Source organism: Haemorhous mexicanus, chromosome 20 (genome assembly GCF_027477595.1).
Source record: "Haemorhous mexicanus isolate bHaeMex1 chromosome 20, bHaeMex1.pri, whole genome shotgun sequence".
Lineage (NCBI taxonomy): Eukaryota > Metazoa > Chordata > Aves > Passeriformes > Fringillidae > Haemorhous > Haemorhous mexicanus.
The window spans coordinates 2,791,990-2,812,112 of record NC_082360.1 but is presented as its reverse complement, the minus strand read 5'-3'; the positions used below and the strand labels follow the sequence as shown (position 1 = coordinate 2,812,112).

The 20,123-nt window shown below is 38.8% G+C and overlaps 1 protein-coding gene across 15 annotated transcripts in view; it reads right to left on the bottom strand.

Annotated features, from left to right (window-relative positions):
• Positions 1 to 20,123, bottom strand: part of B3GNTL1 (UDP-GlcNAc:betaGal beta-1,3-N-acetylglucosaminyltransferase like 1) — a 108,044-nt gene that overhangs the window by 59,728 nt on the left and 28,193 nt on the right. For all 15 annotated transcript variants that reach the window (XR_009488902.1, XR_009488901.1, XR_009488904.1 and 12 more), the window contains one exon: positions 18,305 to 18,400. Coding sequence is in view for 10 of the 15 variants with exons in the window: in XM_059864310.1 (XP_059720293.1) it covers positions 18,305 to 18,400 (96 nt within the window). In the remaining 5 variants the exon portion in view is untranslated. The remainder of the gene's footprint in view (positions 1 to 18,304; positions 18,401 to 20,123) is intronic.

Here is a 20,123-nt window from a genome sequence, read left to right as displayed (position 1 = left end):
AAATTTATCTTGGGAAATGCCCTGGAAGCACAGACTGTACTTTTCCTATGGACAGTGGCTCACTATTTTCTGAAGATTTATCACATCCATTTCTCAGGATGAGATTACATTTCATTCTTTCCAAAACTGGTTGTACTACACATAGAATGAAGCACCTTCACTAAAAAAGAGAGGATTTTTTTCACAATCCTTATCTTCTGAATAGTTTTACCCATTATATAAACCTTGTAATCAAGGGATTTAGGCTCCATCATTTTATCCTTGTTTTTTATTGTCCTGTGTTTATTTATTGTTACAGAAGCAGCTGAGGGAAACACTTGGAAAGATCCCACAAGGAGAAGTTCTTTTTGGCTTTTCACACTGTCAGTGTCCAGCCAGCTCCTGTATAATCACACAATAGTGAGTGAATTAGGAGTGTGGGTTTTAATTTATCACAAGATTTCTTTTTAAGTTGGTTTGTTGGGGTGGGTTTGTTTTGTTTTTTTTTTTGGCAACACAGATCTACAATCCAAAAACCACATCCAAAGTGTAGATGGCACTGGATTCTGCTTTCAGTTCATTCTTTACTTTGGCCATGAAGTGAAACATAAATCAACCCTCCAGTGGAATGTAGCTGGGGTTTGCTAATACTTCTGAGACACTGCCATGCAGGGATCTGCATGAGAAAGCCAAAGAACAAGGATCTAGAGACACAGGGTGAATATTTATATAAGTATTAAACCTGCTGACAAATTGATCACATATTAGTCCTTCCTCTGAATGCCATATACAAAAATTAAAGAAAAAATTTGTCTTATATAATATTTATATTATATATAATAGATTGTATATATTAGATATAATAGTCTATATAATTATTTATATAATAATTAAATAAAAATAACAAAAGAAGATAACAAAAGGAAGAATTTGCAGGACATCACAGGGGGAAAGAACAGAGGGGGAGCACCACAGACTTCTCAGGGCACTGTGACAGCTGCTCTCACCAAAATATCTGCTTCAATAAACTCCTAGAAATGGCACATTTTAACCCAACCTTCAAAGAGCAGACACAACACACACAGAACAAGCTGGAATTCATCCATAATTCCCCACCATGAAGACAGAGAAATACATAAATCCTATCTCATTGTGGCTCAAAGATGCCAGACATGACAGAGAAGCCCAGTGACAAAAAGAGAAGCCCATCTCCCTGTGGCTACCTCATCTTCTTGCACTCAGCCTCTCCCTCAATTCTTCTGGAAATACACACTGTGGGCTTTTAGAAACATCATTTTCTTCTCCTTTTCAGGGAGTTTTCTATCATCAGTCCTTATTAGAGTGTGCCTAACTATGTCAACTCCACAGAAAAAATCCAACCTTCCCTCCAAACATCCCTCAGCTTCTTTCTCAAAGGCCTAGGAGGAAACAGAAGCAAACACAATATAAAAGCACTGGAGCATATGTCTATACACTTTCCACCATCAAAACAGAGAAATCACTGACCCAGAAATACCCTGAACTGTGGAAGGTTCTCTAAAGACCCCAGGCAATCAACAGAAACTATCTTGGCTCTATACAAATCAGAAAAATATTTTTCTTTATCTTTTTTTTCTCCCTCAGACAAATGCAATGGTAACCTCTCAGTGCATGTGATGAGTCTGTGGTGAGAAGGCTGCAAGGAAGATCAGGCTGTGAAAAAACAGCCCCTGAGTTCCATGAAAGTAGGACTCTAAGCTGTGAGCAAAAAGGATTTGCTTTAGTGTGTGCCTTGATGAAAAACCTTCTAAAATCTGCTGAGTGTGGGATCCAGCTGAGCAAAGTGGAACAGGACTTGTTCTCCAAAGCACAGGCTGGAGTGGAAAGGAACAGCAGAGGGGCATTCTGCCCCAGCAGTAGGTGATGGGGCTACTTTCCTTTTCCAACAAGAAAAAGTAGTTTTTAATGTTCTCTGCTCTATGCTGAATTTGTTGGACTCCTACTTATGAAGGACACAGCTCTCTGCAGCACAGCCTCAAGGACTCTGTTTTTCTCCATCTACTTCCACAACACTGATGGTTTTTTGGTAGGGTTTTCATCTCATTAAATAACTCAAAAAATGATGCTTTGATTATTTCATAACACAACACCAGGAAAATAAGCACTGCCAGCTGCTGTCATGTAATTACCACCTTAAAGTCTAGCATGGCTTCTCCCAAATTCTCTCAAACAACTGTTGACAGTTGCTGCATCTGAGCAGCATCATGTGTTTCCTTTGATTCTGATGCACAAAAAGAACTGCTTGAGACCCAATCCTGTAGTGGATCAAGGAAATGCAACCAAAGCAAGTCCATTTAAAGTCTCTTGAAATGAATCAGAGAATATCCAGAGTTGGAAGAGACACACGAGGATCATCAAGTCCAAATCCTTACCTTGCAAGAATAAATCATCATCCACTAAGAGAGCACTTCCTAAATTCTCTAGCATACAAAACACTTGTTAATATTGCTACAACTGTCTTGCCAGAAAAAAAAAAAGAAAAAGTCAAATAAACCCTCAATCTACTGGCTTCTAATAATAATCTTATGTGTCCTGTGTAAATATACTAGCTAGTAAAATGCATGCCTTAAAATACAAAAAACTCCAGTTCTTTTATGATATCAGTCAGCCTGATTCTGCAATAAGAACAGAGACACTAATTTGGACCTGAATAGAAGCTGAAAAAGTAGGCAAAATACTGAATAATCTTATTTTGATACATTTGCATTCATCAAAAATACCACTGAAACTCAGAAAACTTCGATTCATATTTTTTTACAAAATTGAAAAAAACCTATTTCTTTGCTTAGTGTCAATAATGATTTCATAATTATATTGCAAACACAGAATTCCAAGCTGCCTTTGGAGACAAAGTGCCCCAGTGCCAGTGAGTGAGTGAGGCTTTCAGAGCCAGTCCCTTTGATCCACACATGTGAGGAGCTCCCACCCAAACTCACTCATTCAGTCTTCATGCCTCAGCTCCCAAGGGACAGAAAAGCAGTTTGAATGTCAGAGCAGGAAAATAACCCAGAAACAGTTACACAGATTGTTAGTTCCAACCTTAACCTGCATTTTTCATCAAGAAATCATTACATTTCCATCAGTGTTGTTTTACCATTGCAACCTATGTCTGAGTGCTAATATTGCATTTTTAATGGCTCACCAAGCTCATGAATAAACCTCTAAAAGCAACTCAAGATCTTGGTTTTCCTAGTTTTTACAGAGATGGGGTAATTGAGAGGTGTTTTAAAAGATTTTATTCTATTATTAGTCTTGATGAATAGTAAGACATAAAAGATGTAAAACTTAATGTAATCCCATCAGAATATTCATGTTTTTCTTGGTTACAATACTTTTTAAATGTTTTTATCCTATTAGCTTTTGCTACACAATGCTGTTATCACTTCTAACATTAATCACCTATATTTTTCCTCATGTACTCCTGTCATAATGCATCTTTCAAAGTTCTAATTCTCTAAAATATCTGGTCTTTTTGTAAGGCTTTATTTTGAAACTTTTTGAAACTTGTTTCTGGTTCAGTTTCTCTCTCCACAATGTCATCTCTATTCCATGGCCTTCCTAAGCCAGCACACCTTATCTCAGTGTTTACATGTCACAAAACAATGTGAACTTTCTCTTAAGTTTTAAGATTTCCTTACAAATCTATTTCTCACAGCAAGAGACTGGAAAAGATTTGGCAATTTCCATTTCCAGGGCAGACAATTTTGCTAATTTTGCCTTTTCCCCTCAGCCTCAGGCATATCAGTCACCTCTCTTGAACTCCTCTTGTTTCAGACTCTTCCCTCCCATTTCTCTCAGGACAACTTTTATAACTCCAGTGAGCTTCCCAACCCTTTTTTTCTATGGATTCTCTGAAAACCACCCCACACACACCACATTTCTCATCCCATTCCTGGCCTCTGGCAGCCTCACTTGTTGGACAGAGCAAACCATTCCATTAAATTTGGGATATGCTCCAAAGGTTCACAGCAAGCACCCAGGAATGCTCTGTGTGTGTGTCTGGAGAGCACTTGTGCACCAGGGCTCAGAAATTCCATGCTGAGTTCAGCAAAAAGACTGCTGGACCTTGCAACAGCATAAAGAAGCTGTCAGGATGAGAGAGGGAAAGCCATTCATGCCTGGGGAAGTATTTAGGTTTAAAACTATTCATTTCTGATGGAAAACAATCAAAGGCTAAGGAAAAAGAGGCATTTTGTTGTCTAACTGCATTCCAAAATATGCCTTTATAGATGGAACAGAGAATTCTGGGAGGGAGGGTGGCTGATGGACAGAAGAGGAGGAACACAGGGGATACAAAAAATCATCTGCCAAAGGAGGAAAAACCATGGACTGAGAATGGTGAAGAGGCAGCAGAAGAGGCCAACAAAACATGAAAATGATGGGACTGAAGAGCAGCAGGACCCAAAGCCCCATGGCTGGACAGGCACAGCCAGGGTGTTCCTGGTGTTCCTGGAGCTGTTTATGTTGCTGGGTGGGAAGGTCAGGCACTTACAGGCACTTAATGCCAAGGGACATTACCAGAGCCAAAGCAGGATCTGACTTCTAAAGTGACACTTTGTTTTTACTGACTTCTAATGAGATTTTGAAGGGCTTTAAGAGGGACAGGCAGCCAGAAGAATTCTTTATTAATCTAAGGGTAAGATAAACTTTATTAATCTAAGGGTAGATGCTTGCAATTAGCAGTGGAGAGAAAGGGTTAAACCAGTCAGTTTTGTACTAAGACAAACAAACAAACAAATCTTTCTTCCATTCAGGCTTAAAGGTTCTCATTTCTTCCAGGACAGAGCACTGATGATTCCCAGCTGTTTGGCATCTGCTGCACTTCTACCTGGAGCATGTGTTCTCTTTGTCATCAGACATCTCCCAACACATGGATGGAGAACCTCATCCCCTCCACTGGAGCTGGATGTTATTAAATATTCCTTACACATCTCTGATGGTGGAAATCAAGAACTAGGCACCTACAGGCATGGAGATGTGAAAGCAGGATCTGCTGATCTACACCCAAGAAATGACATTTTTGCTTAGTACAGGTATTTAATTTGTGAAAGAATCTAAAAGGTTCACCCTTCAATTTAAAGCAAGATTTTTATTATGCTCATTGTTAGTGAAAATATTTTAAAACCCCAACCTGGCAGTTAGGAAGGGCAAAATGTGTCTGTTCCTCCTACTTATGGTCAGGAAAGTCTCATGTTTACTGCATTATTCAGAAAATAGAGCTGTCACTGAGCTGCAGCATTTTACCAGTGCAAGATGAGCTAAACTTTTGGTCATTTTGTTCCAGAATGCAGAAGTTTTTGACCACATGAAACTAATTTTATATATGCCACTGATTCAAAACAAATTTTAAAAAATTGATGTGTTACTTTTGGCATCAAATTATTCTACGGAATCACAGGGATGAAATAACTCTGTTAAAACAGCTGTGCAAAGCACTCAAATGGTCTTGCTTTCTTCCTTTCCAATAAACCTCTAGCCTGCTTGGAAAGCCCTGTTTTTCCAGACTTCAGTTTGGGAAGCTTATTTGGTAATCAGTCATTTTTCACAGGCACATGCTCTCTTATTTTCTAGCAGCTGTGTACATACAAATTTCCATAAAAACCAACACTTAAAAGATCAAATTTGGAGGCTTGAAACCTGGTAAAGGAGGAAAGAATAACAGCAGAGCACAGGAGTAGCTGTCAAGATAAATTACAAATAGAAGATACAAAAGCAACATTTACCTATTTTCTCTTCAAAACCAAAAAAAGGCATTAAATTTTCATGCTAATACAAGCACATCTACCAGGAGTGTATTTGAAATAAATTTGTGCCAGCCCTGTGACATTGCCCAAAACCATTGAGAAGAAGCACTTTTCCTAAATGAAATATTGAAAATTCATTAACAGCAACAAATGTAAAGTTGTGGTCAAAAGATGCCCAAAGTTAAACCAGCTGCTGAGTAAATCACTATAAATGGCACAAGATTTGCATACACAGCCTATATGGGGACATAAAATCCAGAGCCCTCATTATTGGTAAATTCCTGACAACGAGAAGCCCTGAAATAACAGCAAATATTTAACAGCACTTAATGCCAGTGCAAACACACATCTGCCCATCAGGGCATGGCAAGACAATTCCTTGGCAAAGCAGGTCAAATTCAGACAGGCAGAGTTAAAACACATTTTAAAAGGTAATTCTGAAAGCCTGAATAAGGCTCTGGTTTTTGTAAAAGGTAGAAAAGTTACTTCTCTTTGCCAGTTGCTCACACATGGTTATGGACAGTCACAGATCTGAGTCCAAATAACATATTTTTGCTTTAAAAAAGGGTTTGACAGAAGTTAAAAAAGCCAAAACCTGTTATTTATATTATCATTAAAAACAGACAGTAAAATTTTTGATTTGCTGATGGTGGTGACATTTCTACATTCTACAGTCCCCAAAGTTGCCAGGAAAAAAATTAACCAAATATATCAAATCCCAAATGGAAATTCAAACAGCTTTCAGAATATGTGAAGCAATAGCTTCACAGCTTGGTTTTAGAAAGAAGTTTATTTCCTTGTAAAATGTATTAGTTGTGTTTATGGAGCTCTCTGGTAAGAGGTCAGAACTGAGAAAAGATTCCACTTCAGGCCATTCATCCAAAATTGTACAGACAGCAACAATAAGTCCAGTGTCATGGGGGGACACACAACATCAGGCTCCTTCCTGCAAAACAACTCTTCAGCTTGGAATTCTGTGCAATTTTGGAAAGATTCTAACTTGGCCAGCAAATATTTGGCTGTTGATCCACGATCAGAAGGAAACAATGGACAGTTTTCAGGTAATTTGCAGGTAAATAAATTCCTTGGCATGACCCATTCTGGGTATGTGGTCTGACACAAGTAGCTTTAGGTTTTTACAGCAACTCTTAATTACCAATCCTTAATTGTCTTGCCTTTAGAGGGCTCAGGGTGTCAGTGCCCTGGCTGTGGCTGCTCCAAGAGTTCTCCTTCACCAGGACTTCCATCCTGGATGCACTGGCATCTTTCACACTAAAAATGTGTATCTGTGAGCAATGCTTATTTATTATTCCTACCAAATTAACACAAGCCCTGCCACAGCAGTGGCAGTTTGCCATCAAGGCTGAAGCTGTGTTATAATTTTCACTGAAGAGAAAAGTTGAATTGAGTTCTATGTCTGGCTGCTTGCACCTGGTATCCTGCTATAAAAGGAGATTTTGGACTTCACCTCTCCTCAATACAGAACTTGAAACTAAAGTATCAGAGAACACATGCTTGCCACTGAGGCATGTAATTTCTTCCTTCCTCTTTATTCTAAAATTATTCACATTACCTACTTGATGAAAACAAAAAAAAAAAGAAGCCCAAGCAACCCAAGCTTTGAGTGAGATTCTTATCACAGGGACCCAGTTCTCAGGCAGCAGTGAAATGCATGCTATCCTGTCAGACAGAAAATAATTTCTTGTTCCTGAACAACAAAACATGTATTTACTACAGATACTGCTTCAGCCATTTAAGAAATATTTTTATGCTTTGCTTTTGTCATTTTATCAATGCTCCATTTGTGTTCAATAGCATCCTGCCTTGTGCAGAGCAGCAGGATGACAGACCCAATCACTGCAACTTGACATTAACGTGCTCACATTCCATGGCTGCAGCTCGGCTGTGAAGGCCATGAAAGAGTGAATTTAACATATGGCAGAGCACCAGAAATTTCTTTTTGTTTGTTTGTTTCAAATCCTACAAACCATCTCTCTGATCCTGAATAGCAACAGGGTCCACAAAGTTTCCTCTCCTTCCACTAAGCTGGTTTTGTTCATTCTCCTCTGACCATGGCCTCCCAAAGGACCAGGGATGATTCCTCCATCACTGCCTGCACCTGCCAAACTAGAAGATCAGAAGTACTTCTTTGCAGACAAAAATGTTTCTCATTTTCCATCACTAATACATGATTATTTATACAGCTCTAGCAGCAAAGAGGAAAATGGGAATTCATTGAATATGGCATTAACACCATCATTACTTCAAGAAACCCATTCAGGTAAGAGACAAAATGAGCCACAGCAAAAATTAACTACTGGGAAATTCCTATTTACACAATCAAGCCAAGCAGTGCTGACAACAGCAGAGGTGCCCCAGGTCACCTGCAACCACCAGAATTTTACAGAAAATGGCTCTGAAGGCAAAAGGATAACACTTCATCAAGTTTAATTTGCAGGAAACTGCTTCCATGTAAGTAACTGTGTAAAAATACATTCAAATTTGGGAGGGACTGTGCTTTAAATATGGTTCAAGCTAAAAGGATTAAAATGTGACATGACACAGTGGCAATTCCTGCAGTAAATGAAAGGGTCAGCTGTTCTGTGCTTTCTAAAAGGAGGAGGCAAACATCTAGCGAAGAAACAAAATCCATAAAAAGTTTTCAACCCCGTAATTTTCTATCAATGGACATAGATCTCTCAGAGCAGAACACTGGGCCTTCTAGCACCATCACTCTTTCAGCCCAGGGACAGAACCAAGGCCAACAAAAGTGACTTTGTACACTTGGACTGGGCTGCAGCCCCCAGGACCTGCTCGCGCTGACAGGAAATCGCCGCAGCCTCGAGCCTTCATCTACCCACGTGAACCACAGACCACAGACCAGCCTCTGTTCTCTCCTAATTGTCAACATCTGCTCTGCACAGCTATGAATAATTGTATGACACACAAAAAAAATCTCTCCTACTGACTCCAAAGGCTGTTGGGTTTGTGTTTTTCTTTTTTTTCTTTTTGAAGGCGAAATCTGAGGCTGAAGTTTGGCTCCTAGGTTAAGATTTGCATTCTTCTGAAAGTTGACACTAAAATGGAATTCAGGGTGAGTGGGAAAAGCTGAAGGTGCTGGTTATTTCTTTCTAAAGTCAGGTGGCCAGATAAATGGCAGTTGAGATAAAACATTATTTTCAAATATTGGAGAGAAATGGAGCACCAGCCCACTGGTGGAGGTAGCAAGCTCCATGAGAGGTAGCTGTGATCCCTCTGACTGCTTGATTCATGCCAAGTACAACAAACCTCAAATATCCCAGCCCTAAAAAAGTGAGGATGCAGATGTGCCAATGGACACATTCGGCATGACTTGAGTTTCAGTTCCAAGAAGAAACACATTTGAGGACAGCTTAGCAGCACTGCCACTTGAAACCTCCACTTTCTTGAGCCATCAGGGCTTCTAGGACTGTCAAACATTGGAATGTAGCAGTTTCTAATTTATTCTCATTTCACAATCACAGTCTTATTTATTTATTTATTGATAGTAGAAGAGTGCCAGTATGAAAGCTATGGCTAAAACTCCAGGGACATGGCCACTCTACAACTTTAGATGGTCACTAGGCCTGGCTAAGAAGGGAGAGGAGAAAGGAAAAAGGCAGATGCACATCAGTCTGTCTGCAGCCCTCATTAGCAATGGGGCTCTCCATGGAAGAATGGAAGGAGAAATAATTAAAGAACAAATCACAAGGGCAGTCACTCCTTGCCAGTGTAATTCTCAGACACTTTTCCAGGCTGGAACACAACTTGATAAGGTTTTCTCAACTGATTCCTGCACAAAGCAGAGCTTGACTGTTGGCTGCATTTAGGACAACACTAGGAAAAAGAAAATCTTTTCTTCTTCAGCTGAAATACTCAGGAAATGCACAGAAAGAACAGAACACCAAGAACATAAAGCTAAACATGCCTCTTTTAGTGTCTACACTAAAATGACTCCTTTATCTCTCCTTCTGGCTTCTGTGATAACAGAGCTGAGATTTCCCTGCAGTTTCCCAGCTGTAAATGCTGTGACAGTTCATTTGCTTCTTGCTAGCCTGGGTTCAGTATCACCTTGCTGGCCTGGCAGTGCTCCAAGTGAAGTGTGTAAAGTGTGTGAGCATGTGGACAGTCTGGTTTCTCTCAGAAACATTAAAACCCTTTTAAATGCAATTGCCAACCTGGTGGCCAATTTACCTCCTTCCTCTGAGGCTTGACTGAGAGAGAGAGGATTTCATGAACACAGAACTGTTTTCTCCAGTATTTTACAGTCAGAATATTAAGATGACTATTCCTCTGCTACTTTCTTATGGGTGGTTACATTTCAGTTTCTTCATTAAAAACTACTAAGCAATCTGCTCCTTGCAAAATGAATGGACAATTAAGGATGTGGTCAACTTGTGGCTCTTTTGTCAAGCATCAGGGGAAGACAAAATTATATGGGGGAAGAGATGAAACCAAGAATGAAGTGAGAAAGTGAAAGCTGTTGAGGGCTGTCACAGCCAGAACAACCAATTCCAAAAGCTGCAGTGGAAGAACATGGCAAAAATGAAACAACAAAACACACTAAAGAAAATACAGAGTATAAGATCTGCCCATACAGTCCCAAAACCCCCAAAATCCCAGTGTCAAACCAATGGGTCTCAGAAAAACAAGTCTGGAATGCATGCTCAGAATAAATTTCAATTGTCACTGAAACTATCAGGTGATATTAAACACAAACTTGGAGCCTGGTTTATTAGCTTTTAAAACAGAACATGGCAAAAGGGTTTGGAACTGTGTACATTAGGTAAGACACAAATCAAACCAGAGGCAGAAGCATTTGTATAATATGTGCAGTCTGATGTAAAAAAGTAAAATTATCCAAAACCCACCCCCCCCCCCAAAAAAAGGGGAAAGAAAGGGGGAAAAAAGGGAAAAAAGCAAGTTTAAGCTGCATTATTGACAACACAGTTATTTTGTCTTTTGTTGCTAGATAAATTCTCCAAAGTTATAATATTTAAACATTATTTTAAGTATAGTTTGAAGTATTCACTAGACAGCAAGCAGTTTCTGCAATTTATCTTTTCTACTTCATAAAATGATCATAACCCTGAGATTCATACATTCATGATTATATTTATTTCATTCTGACATTATTACAGTATAGGTATGCAAAGAACTACCCAAAATAAATACAGACCTCTTGGCATTCTCTGGAATTATACACCTGAAAATAATAATTCCTTTTACTGTACAAACTTTCTGAACACCTATCTTTTATGTTGACAGGCATGATTCAGATCCACTCCACTAAACTCAACACCATAAATGAATGGTACCAAATTAGTCTAATAAAAAGAAGCCTAGTAACATCTGCTTTTTCTGTTTCAGTAGCTCTGAAGAAATCAAAGAAGTAGTTTCCAGCAACTCCTAAATCCTCCTACTCTGCTCACCTGCAGCATTTGCTTTTATATATTCTCTACATTCTTTGCATATATACTGGTAGCTCTGTAATCTATTACTGCAGCTAGCCCAGTACTGTTCCCTACCCTGAGAGGCAGAAAGACAAAACCCATTCCAGAAGCTCCAAGCTGGGGCTCCAAGGCCCCTTTCCTCTCTTGAGCCAAGGTTGAAGCCAGCTCTTGGGGACACATTTTCATAAAGAGAGTTTAGTTCCTATCTGAAGGGGGGAGGATTCAGAAAAGGGGTGAATTACCTCACCACTTCTGTCTCTGATTGGGGATTTCTGTCACTTATGCTGATTTGCTGAATTTCTCAAACTGTATCCACCCCATGCAGGGGTGGGCATTTTCCAAATCTGCCCCTTGAAGGCCTCCAACACAGACCAGCCTTTATTCTACCTCCAACACTGATATTTGTTCTTTCATTTCAAGGTTCTTTAAGGCATCAGTGGAACTGGATATGCTGCTCACATTCAGGATGATGAAATTGCCACAAATGCACAGAAAATATTCATTTTTTATGAAAAAGGACATGCTGCTCACAGCTACATTGATCCAAACTAATGCACTGAAAAGCTCTCTGTAATTTATTTGCACAATTTCAGCTCAAGAAATTCTAATCACAGTCCATTTGGCCAAAACTCTAAAAACAGAATAAAAATCCCATGTCCTGTTTGTCACACTTGTACTAAGGACAAAAAATACATAAAAACTGAATCCCTCATTAAATCTGGATTGTTATACTCCAAAGCTGTCAGACTGGACAATGAATCTGTTTTTTTTACAACACAGAAAGGAAAAATATGAATTCAAACACAACAGTATAACATATATTGTTAATATTGTGAGAGGATATGGTGGATGTAAATATTTGAAAACTCAGCTTCCTTAAGCAGTTAAAAAATCAGAAAAGCAACAACTACCGTGTAGAAAAATGTCAAACAAGGCAGGGTGAAGTCAGTATAAAAAAGTTTTAAGGAATAAAATCTTGAGTGTGACAGATCAAATAGAATGGGCTTAACTCCTGCTCACACACAATTTTTAAAACAGTGAAAAGCTGTTCAGTGTGCAGTGACAAGAGACAAAGAAATGTTTTCTCCTAGGCATAAGGCTACAAGAGGGAGTTGCATTGCAGATAAAATATGCTTGAAATCCATATTTTTTATTACAATAGAAGCCCCAGTAAAAATATTTCCCTTCTTTCTTGGAATCAGCACTTTGATTTTCAAATTCAAAGAAAGCAAATTGCAGAAGTGAAGTGTGTATCAGCTCTGTGCTCTCACATATGGACAAGCAACTGAAAAATAAACATCACTGAGTTGGAAACGTCTGTTTGGAGTGGGCTTTTTGTTCTGAAAGGAAAAAAAAATAGGGCTACTTCAATATCCTATCTATTACTTTAAAATCAAGACTGGATTTTGTCCCTCAAAAAGAGGAAAAACTATAGTTCCTTAAACTATAAAGGGCAGTGATATTGAAGCTCAAAGTGAAGTTTAAGGGTTGTTTATTTGGAAGCCAGCACAAGCACATCAAGGCAGATCAAACAAGAGCTAAGTGGAGCACTCAGAAACTGGAAGTTATTAGTTAGTTCCATCCATGTCCTTAACTCAGCTCTAAATGAACAAATTATCTTCAATTTATTTTAACATCTTGCCCTATTTTTCAAAGTAATTTTCAAGAGTATTGAGGAGACATATATGTCAATAGTAACTTGGAAGGCAAATGATGCATTCCTGAAAATTCAGTCTGGGACAGTTTTCCTTTACACTTGGCATTACCTGTCCATCTCCTCCATCAAATGTCTATAAAAATGGCATTTAGGATGTAAATCTGTTGCATTCCTTATTGGTATCATTAATTACTAAAAATACAAGAAAATATCATCAGCTGGAACAAATTGTAGCTCACACAGAAATAGCTGTTTCCTACCAGTTTCATTTCTGTGCCCATCAAAGTCATCAGGCTTTCTCTGCCATACAAGAGTCTGTCATGCTGTAATGCTGCATTCATCAAGAACATTTTGGAATAAAGTCAAACTTATTGTAATCACAAGACCCTTTTATTCCATATTACAATATTTCTGTTCCATTTTAACATTATCATGTATTATGAGCCACATTCCAGCCTTGTTAAATCATGCAAATTATCAGGCAAGATATGAAGAGGAAAAAAATACAAGTTATTTAACACTCCTTCCCCTATGGGACACCTTTAAACTCATGCAAAACTGCACACACACAAAGCACAAGCTGTATACATTTCTGAATTCCAGCAAACCTGTTTCTAAGTTCAAAATATGTGACCCTGAGCTGCCTTTTCATAAAGCCTCACTGGGAAGTTCTAATTGTGCTTTGAGTTCACAGATGTGGCTAAGCCACTTCTCATTAAACTTTCTAGAATTCCATGAACCCTTTGACATGTATTTTCACATGTAAATATAAACACTGTCAAGCTTGTGAAACTTTGGTTCATTCTCCTCCAGAGGAGAACAGGGATCAGCCAACCACAAAAGGAAGCAGCCAGTTGGGTTTGTTTTTTTTTTTTTTTTTAATATGGTACAGGCTCAATCCCATACAAATACCCATTCCAGATTACTGCTGGAATCTGCTGTAATAACCAACAACTTTGGCTTTTACACTCAGCAGAAAAACATCAGGGTTTCACTATTAATGCCACATTTTTAGATAATATGGGTCAAGGAAGAGGAAACAGTGATCAAAAAAAATGCCAAGTGTTGAGTATCTTTTTATTGAAAGACAACAAACACAAGTGAGCCATTAACAGTGGCAAAGATGGGGGGAGGGAGGGAGGGAGGGGGAGGGTGGAGGGGATTTCAATCAGCCTTTTCATGTTTTATTCATTCTTAAGTAAGAAAGCCTTTCCCTCTGGCCAGTTTTTGCCTTTACTAACATAACCAGACAACAGGCATTGCACACATCCACTGTCAGATTGCTGCCTTGATTATTATTGCAGTTGTGACACATGGACAGCCAACCCAAGCACTAATAAAGGGGAATTTTCTGTCTGCAGGTAGACAAAAAACAGCTGCTGTAAGCCAGAGATATTCAATCCCTGGTCCACCTGGAAAATTCATCCTGCTTGCAATCTACTCCTACCAGATCCTGACCACTGAGAAGTTCCCTATTGAGCCACATGATGATAATGGAATATTGAGTGCACTGAATTTATGCAAAGAAAAGGTCCAGTCATGCTGTCAGGTCCTTCTTGCCTTTAAAATAAACTGCATGTTCTGACTCCACCACAATGCTGGAACTATTTCCAAATTGAGTATCTGTAGTAAATGCTGATTTGTAGCATGAATCTTTATTAAATATTAATTAAACTCTAATAAAGGAAGACTTAGTAAGTAGCAAAGCACAGTTTTTAAAGCTGTCAGTGAAATGTAACAGGGACATATATGCTATGAAATGTTAATTATTGCTCTTCTGTCAGGTGGTTGGCAGAGATTGTTGCTGAGAACTACAAATCACCTGTGACAGTTTCCAGATTTATCCAACACCAAGAGCTCCAAGATAACCTGCAAAGTCCAGCATGTAGCAGGAAGTCATACAGACACAGTCACCCAGAATCACTGAGCCTTTTCCAGACAGTTATTTATCTACATGAGTTATTTATCTCCAGTCCAGCCTTATCACCACAGGCCCTTCCTTTTGGCAGGAGTCTCCTCAGGAGTCACTCTGAGTTTGCTGCCTGCTTCCTAAGACAAAAACCACGTGAAGGGGTGGAAATGTCTTGTCTTGAGGAGGAAAAATGGTGGTGAGGTGGGATTGTGCTTCAGGCTGAACAGAATACTTCACAGGCTGAGAGACTAAACTAACCTAAAGCAGTGATTTAACAGATGTGGACATGAACTCAGCTCTTTTACTTACAGTCCTGAAAAATGACTTGCATAAATATTTGTGCAATTAATCCAACCTTAAAACCATTCAGAACTTTTCACTTACACAGCCCAGTAAACATTTCCAGTGTAAAACAAGGGCTGCACGATCAAACCTCAGGCACATTCACAAGCACAATTTGGACTCAGATATCCCATTGGATTAGTTTTAATCTACATTTTTTTCCACTTACTTCAACAACAAAACAGTCAGTTCTCTTAATTTGTTTGCTCATTTTCTTCCTATACCTGTCACTGTGATCTGCATTTACTGAACAGTTACAATTATCCTTTTTTATTTGGTTTTTTTTTTTTTTTTTACTCTTGGCCAGAAAGAGCAAGTCCTCCAGAACACATGTATTTAAGGTTTATATCAGGATACCCATAAAAGTGTGGTTTGCTCACCTGTCATTTATGCAGAAGATAACATTGAAGAAGCAAATATTGATCTTTTAAAAAGTAGCCTTTTTCATTATCATGCTCTCTTTGTACTTTCTCACTCCCACCACACTCTCTGGGGTATATATTCTGAAATTTCATGCATACCATAAAGTATCTTTGGAATGTTACAGTATAATTGTTTAGAGAAACATTTAATGGATGAGTAAGCATCAAGAGGCCAGGGCTAAGGGAAAAGTTAAAATGCTGGCAGCATTTTGTATTGAAAGATCCTCTCAGCATGAGGACTGGGGATAGATATTTGATCCAAAAATCTGGTATTGACTTAAGGAAAAAAAAAAAAAAAAAACAAACCAGCATCCAGCTTCCAGCACAGAGGTATCTGAAGGCACTTCCCAAAATATCTGCCTCCAACCACAGCTCCCAAACCTGGCTTTGGGCACTGCCCAGCAGAGCAATCCAGGGCCACAGGAAATTATTTGATCAATAACATAAACATTTTTATAAACAACATGATCTGGACAATTGGCTCTTTTTCCTGTTGGAATTGGTCCCTTGGTTTCCCCATTCCCAGCACAAAGAATCTGCATGTGCATGGGGAGGAAATGCAGCAGAAGTGACTGGAAAGAGCTGGGCACTGAGGACAGAGAGAGCTAAAAAAAAGCTCAATGTGCTTTCACTACAGGAATCTGCTGCAGACAATGTGCTGTGAATTAAAGCAAATTTTCCTCAATTCCCTGAAGGACTGCTCCTCTCAGAGATTCTACAAATCCATTAGCACAGGTCCATCATTATAGATTGTTTGGGGTTTATGTACTGAAGAGAGTTTAAAAAAAAAACACATACACACAAAATAAAGCATATGGTATGGGTAGATGAGTGGGGCCTTAGATAATTGATTCATACTCAGATTAAATTATTGGAGTACAGCTGAAATGGCTTTTACTTCCAATTCCTCCTCTGTCCCACACTGTTTTAAGTAAGAAAAAGCAAAAGCAGAAGTGCCACGTGCTCACAGAAACCAAGCAGCTCTTTTAGCTCCAAAGCTGGAAAAGCCAAGGTGCCCCAGGCTCGTGTCACAGCTCAAGTCTGATAATTGGGCACCTAAAATCCCCCTCCAAGGGGAGCCTGTGGTGCTTAACAACATGTGAGCTGGAGCTGGTGCAGCACAATATCTCCAAAACTTCAGACACTCATGGAATTCTCAGAAATCTGCTGTCTTTGAGGAACTTCTGCTTCTGCATTCAGCTTGGTGGAGAACAGGTAGCACGATAAAAATGATGAGGGACACACAAATAGTGTGAATCTATAAAGCTCATCTTGTTAAACTCATTAAATACCACAAGTTCTGCTGGTTCCAAACCCAATGTATGGTCCAAAACTGCTAATCTACCTGTAAATTGTGTGACTCTAAACTATATGTAAAAATAATGCATTTATTAAGGCTTTAAGAGGTATTAGTAGCAAGTAAGATTGCAAGGGACTTCCCAGGTCATCGTATTTGCATCCTACTGTTGGAAACACAATATTAAATAATCTCTTCCAGAACACATTGATTCCCATCTTATTTAAAATGAGGTTTTGTTTTTGGGTTTTTTTTGCATAATCTCAAAATCAGACTATTTGTTTTAATTTTCCACCTAATTGATCAAAGACCAAGTGGCCATTTAGATGAAACACTTCAGATTGTGTAGGACAAGCTTTTGCATCCTCGAGCTTTTCTTTCTTTTCACCAGAAACAGTGATTCAGATGCTGTCAGATAAATACACTGGTGGTAAATCTGTGTTTTTTCTAATGCCACACTCACAGGCAAATCCAAATATTCCTTGGGTAACTTCTTCTGTAATTACTCTGCCTTGGTGAATTACAGGGAGCTGTAATACCACTGGTGATTTTAAAACAGGCTCTGTAGATTGCTCCTTGTGTTACAATGACCAGAGCAGGGCCTGTCAGTGTTTTTTTGGAGTTAGGGGAACATAATAGAGTTTATAATGAAGTCAAACAAATAAGGATATGTTAATCTTTTCAACCACTTAAATTCAGGGAAATCAAAACCAAATGTCTTTCTAACACAGCATCCCAAACCCCAAACCCAAATACTTGGATCTCAAAGCCTGCTGGGATGTTTTCTGCAAACCATCCATTAGATTTCTTATATTCTGTACATTCCTCCACAAGCTGGATTGATTTCTTCCACAGCTTAACTTGTTTTTGCCAAAGTCTCTTTTAGTCTCTATTTTAGTTCAGCATTGGCCTCCTGCCTAATGAAACAACTGTTCTTTATGCCAAAAACTGTCATCTTCAGTTGCACAAGATGCATCTCACTTACAAACAATGGATAATGAGCCCAATGTTTAATGCCTGAAGAACTGCTGCTATAAAATGATCCCAAGCAAAACTTAAACAGATACAGGAATGGTCAGTACCTTGGGTGGGACAAGAACCATTCTCATGAAAGATTTTTTCCCCCCTTTTGTATTGAATTCCACTTTTTGTAAAGAAAACCATCATTTTTGAACATGAAAGCATATGTAGACAGCACAGGCAGCAGTGAGACACGTAGGGCTCACTCCAAACCTGAAAGCTTCATTCTCACTCAGGGTGAGGTCATTGTTCTGTAATGATCACCTGCACCATAACCTTGGCTTCTCTGGAACAAACTATGTTTAAATCTGATAACCTTAATAAACTATCAAGTATTGCTTAAGACTGATAAAAGTCCATCCAAATGAAGCTGTTGTGGTGCTTCCTGCTGTAAGTTCAGACCCTGCTGGAGCAGAGGTACCTGTGTAAGGAGCTGCTCCTGGCTGAGGTTATTGATCCAGCGAGTGTATCGTTCAGTGGAGTCCAGTGGCTCTCTTCTGACTTGGCAGCCAATAATCTAAAGCAGAATTACACAAATCCCCTCGGTTAAACTCTGTACACCCACGTGGCAACAAAACAGCATCACAAAATAAACATTCAGAACATGGCAACTCCAGGAATTAAGATTATCTACACAGTCCTTACTAGCCCCCTTCGAGGTTCATTAGGTAATATGGTGCAGTTGCTCTGTTCAAATGTTAAATAGTTACAGACTTCAAAGGTCTCTAGGAAACACTGAGGAGTATCTTTACAATAACCTCATTCTTGGGAATATTGGAACCATTTTGGTTGAAATTTTCAAAGGAAATTTTCCAGAGGCAGATATCTAGAATGCAAAATTCCAACCAAAAGTTAGTCCAGCAAATGAAAATTGGAACTTGAGTAACACCAGACTATCCTGCCAACAGTCCCACAACCTATAATACCCCCCATTTCTTTTAATTTATACAAAATAAGCAAAATCCTATCATATTCTGATTTGTTTTGTTCATGGCAGAACAGTGTAGACACCTCATTTTGATTTGGTCACTAAAGCACTGTACACCCATGTGAGCAGTATCTCCTAATCTAATACTGTTCTCTGGCTGTACAGGTTGAATATGAATTTTAATATTATTATTATGCCAGTAGGTGTTCAGAAAGCTTCCAGTATGTATCAAGGAATATCAGCAGAATCACATATATGCACAGACACATATTAATGCAATTTCATGAAACACTGAACTGTTCACAAATCTCTGATTAGACAAGGAAAAAGCTGAGAGAACCTCAGGAGTGTGACTGGACAGAACTCTGCTGTTTGCTCCTCCTGGAGTCCACAGTCTACACAAAACCTTCAGGGTACCACAGGATTTAATTATTGATGCAAAGTAAAAACTGTTTTATACCAACTGCTGCACTCCCATCATACTGTAACTCCCCATTTCTCTTCCTGAGTTTTCAGGTGCTTCCCACTGAGGATGTGTTTGTCCACTGAGAACTAACACCACAGGGCTTTAGTGTTTCTGAACACTAATTTCTGAGAATCATGCTCTGTTCAAAAACAGGAGAGAAACTCCCTTGGTTTATTTTCTACCCTAAGCATTCATAAATCTTCCAGGTATCTTTGTTTGCAGAGCTTTAAACTGCAGAGGGATGTGAGCAGCCAGCCAGAGCTCTGCATGTGCAGTTGTGAATACTTTTGATGTGGGATCAAAAACACCATGAGAAGATTTTGCTGGGGAACTGCTGGCAATGAAACCTCACAATTTAGAATATGATTAAATACAATCAAAATAACAAGCATGGAGAAAAAGAAAATGTTATTTGCTCATCCCAGAAGAATAAACCAGAATGTCTCTGAACTAGGAAATGTTTCCTCAATGACAACAACAAATAACTGTGGAAAACTTCAGTTCTCATCCTAACCCTCACATTACAGCTAAGTAATACTAAGACATTTTCAGAAGGTTAACCTAAAATTCTTTTAAACTGAATTAGAAGAGTTCATAGTGATGATTGTACAGCACACCACAGAAATAAAAACCTGCAAAAGTCATGTCAGATGTACACCTATCCTGTGCTGCAAGGATGGTTTTTATTTAAAAATTGAACTCTTTCTAGTATTCATTAATCAAGCCCTCATTAGCCTTCTCTTACATATCCTAGGTTTTTGTAACTTACAAAGACACTTTACAAAACTCTGCATAAAAGGTAAAAGGGAAAAATTACCTTTATTTTATATCTCAAGCTATTCTATA